This window comes from Nestor notabilis, unplaced genomic scaffold (assembly GCF_000696875.1).
Source record: "Nestor notabilis isolate BGI_N333 unplaced genomic scaffold, ASM69687v1 scaffold18803, whole genome shotgun sequence".
In the NCBI taxonomy this organism is placed as follows: Eukaryota; Metazoa; Chordata; class Aves; order Psittaciformes; family Psittacidae; genus Nestor; species Nestor notabilis.
In genome coordinates this window covers 4,660-7,656 of record NW_009920798.1, presented here as the reverse complement: position 1 = coordinate 7,656, position 2,997 = coordinate 4,660, and the positions used below count along the sequence as shown (strand labels likewise).

The window sequence follows — 2,997 nt, the reverse complement described above, 5'->3', positions numbered from 1 at the left end:
AGACCGCAGGAAAAGCCTTGGCATGCTGTATGGAAATCGCCAAAGCCTCGAGGTCCCCAGATCCAGCAGCCTACATCTCTCACTTCCCAGTTCACCAGGTAGGAGCCCAACAGATCAGTGTGCCCGGGCAGGGGGGAAGCATCCAGGTCTCCAGTGCTGCATCACCTACACCATGGCCAGGCTTTCCCAAGAATGGGAGCAAGTCCTGGAGGCAGCTTGGCTGGAGAACTCCACTAACTTGCTGCCGCAGGCAGTGGTGAGCCAGCCGAGTGCTGCTTTGGCTTCCTCTGGCTGGAGCAGAGCCTGCCTGGGAGAGGGCTGGGCCAGTCCCACCTTCTCCAGCCACAGGGTGAGGGCTGGGAGCCAGCCTGGCCCCGCGGGGTGGTGGGATGAGGTGTGGATGTGGCAGCTCCTGCCTCTGAAGTGCTCGGGGCTGCGCTGAGGCTTTGGGGGCCTCTTCTCCGCTCCCGTTTGGAGGCTGAAGTTGCAGATGGGAGGTGTGGACCTCTGGAGAAGGGCAGGGGGACAGAGCTCAGTCAGTGCCGAGGCTGTCACCGTGTGCCCCAGCCCTGCTCCGTGTCAGCCGTGCCCATGCTCTGCGGGTGCAGGCGCTGTTGGAAGGTGTTTGTCCTTCCCGGCCGGGGGGAGCCAGCTCTCAGCCCTGTCCCAGCAGGTCTGCAGCTCTCTGCAGCCGCTGCCCGGCCAGCTATCTGTCCACACTGATAAATCCCCTTGCTGCATGGCAGGCAGTGATGAACTGTTTTCCTGGGGAGAGGTTTGCTCATTTCTCTCATTAGATCAGATGGCCATAACGATGCGTGGCGGGGAAGGAAGGAGGGTGTATTCTGCCAGGAGCAATGGTCTGGAATATGTCTGAGACAGTCTCAACTGATACTGTTATGACAACAAGAGATCAAGAGAGCAGCCGGGGGGGTGTTAATCAAACTGAAGCAAGGACTTCTTGTGGAGGACACCTCAGCCTCTTTCCACCTGAGTCATCAGTGCTGGGTTAGCAGAGGCAGCTCCGCGGCTGCGGCACCGCAGGTCTGATGCCCGAGCACACTCAATGCTCAGCTCTGCAACTTGCTGCACTGCAGGCTGTGGGGAGGAGGGGAAGAGGAGGGGAGGGTTCGTCCTCCCGGCAGCTGGCGGCTCCCCTGGACTAGGCACGGGAGGAGCAGGGTTGGTCCAAAGCAGCAGCACGTCTTCTGTGAGCTGCTTGGTGCTGTTCGGGGAGCAGCAGGACCTTCCCATGCCATCGTTCAGGTCCTGCCTATCCCATCCGGCTCCAGGAGGACTGTCAGGGCAGCTGCTGTGGTAGATGGGTCAGTGTGCCCCTAACTGCAGCTTTGGGTCAGGGCTGGGTTCTATCAGAAGGATGTTCTCATCAGCCACAGAGCGGAGCAGCGTGGTCAGCAGTGGTTTGCTGGGTGATGCTCGCCTTGCCCTGCCTCCTCCTGCCTCTGCTCCTGGGTTTTCTGAGGCTCTTGGGGCTTCTTTTAGCATCCCAGGCAGATCTGTTGTTTTCCACATTTCCTGTGTTTCAGTGTCTCCACAGAGCTCTGATGTCTCTGGAAATGCACAGAGGGGGCAGCGTGCTGGGGGGTTTCTGCTTTCCAGCCTCACAGGCAGCAGTAGCTGGTGCTGAGTCCCACTCAGGAGAACTGGCCAGGAGGAAGATGGAAACTGCTGTGGCCCCGGCAGCTGCAGACCTGGCTCAAGAGAGGGAGGAGAACAGCAGTGCCCTTGGCTCAGGGGGTTGCCTGTGCTCCATCCACACACTGACACCTTGTTTCCACCCACAGGATGGCTCTTGCAATGGGCTCCAGCACTACGCAGCTCTTGGCCGCGACCTTATTGGTGCCATCTCGGTCAATCTGATGCCCTGCAATGTCCCCCAGGATGTCTACAGTGCGGTGGCCCAGCAGGTGAGACACACTGGGGACACAGGGAGGTGTCACTTGCTGCTGATGCACAAGGTCACTTCAGCTCCCAGGAAGAAAGGGTGAGATAAGACCAGTGTGAGCTGGGTTAGAGGCAGAAAGTCTCTCCCTCTCCACACGGGAATCACTACAGCAGCTGCAGTAGGGACCAGGCTGGAGATCATAGAGGTAGCTATGAGACATCCCTTGGATTTCTGCTGTCCTTACTTCTCCTGGGTGAAGTCTATGAGACGTAGGGTAGAGAAGTGGAAGAGAGCAGAGGATGTTCCTCATCTCTTGGTCACAGCTAGCCCACAGGTTACGGGATTTCCTTCGTTTGAGCTGGGTAGGAGGGAGTGGGGAGAGATGCAGCCCTTGGCACTGCTGCGAAGTCTTCAGCTTTCTTGGCAAGACATGATGTGAAATGAGCCTGCTGGGATGCGTGTTGGGATCTACCAGTCTCGTTCAACTGACATTGAACCCCTGGCTCTCCCTTCTGGGTCTCAGCATGTTTTATCCCAGCAGCAGAGGGCAGGAGGAGCGTGTTTTGCTCTGCCTTATCATTGGGGGTGGCAGAGGCAGAAGAACCTGAGTCCTGAGGCACAGTCCTGGTGCTGTGTCCTTGTGGTGTCCGGCACTACCCAGCTGCCAAGTGACACTGCTCTGCTGAGGCAGCAGTGGAAGGTTCTGCGGCCTTATCTCTGCGCTGCAGATGCTCCTGATCCTTTCAGCTGATGCCCTTTGTCAGCCAGGGCTGGTGGGTTTCTAGTGGCAGGGTTTCTGCTGGCACTTCAACCCAAGCAGTGCGCAGCTTGGGGTGCTGGGGGCGGTGTGTGGTGGCTCCCCCCGTGTCCCCCAGCCACGCAGGGGGCCCAGGTCACTGCTGCTCCCCACGGGGCTGAGGCTCTCCCCTCCGCAGGTGGAGGAGTTCCGGAAGAAGGATGCTGAGCACGGGGTGAAGATTGCTCAGGTGCTGCAGGGCTTCATCAGCCGCAAGGTGGTGAAGCAGACGGTGATGACCGTGGTCTATGGGGTCACCCGCTACGGCGGCCGCCCCGCGAACGAGACAGGGGCC

At 59.3% G+C, this 2,997-nt stretch overlaps 1 protein-coding gene across 1 annotated transcript in view; it reads left to right on the top strand.

Annotated features, from left to right (window-relative positions):
* The window catches only part of POLRMT (polymerase (RNA) mitochondrial (DNA directed)), a gene marked incomplete at its 5' end in the record, with an annotated part of 12,557 nt that overhangs the window by 5,753 nt on the left and 3,807 nt on the right, over positions 1-2,997 (top strand). Inside the window, 4 exon segments of the mRNA XM_010010859.1 lie at positions 1-10; positions 12-98; positions 1,806-1,928; positions 2,842-2,994. The exon segment at positions 1-10 is cut by the window's left edge and continues 47 nt beyond it. Coding sequence (XP_010009161.1) covers positions 1-10; positions 12-98; positions 1,806-1,928; positions 2,842-2,994 — 373 coding nt within the window.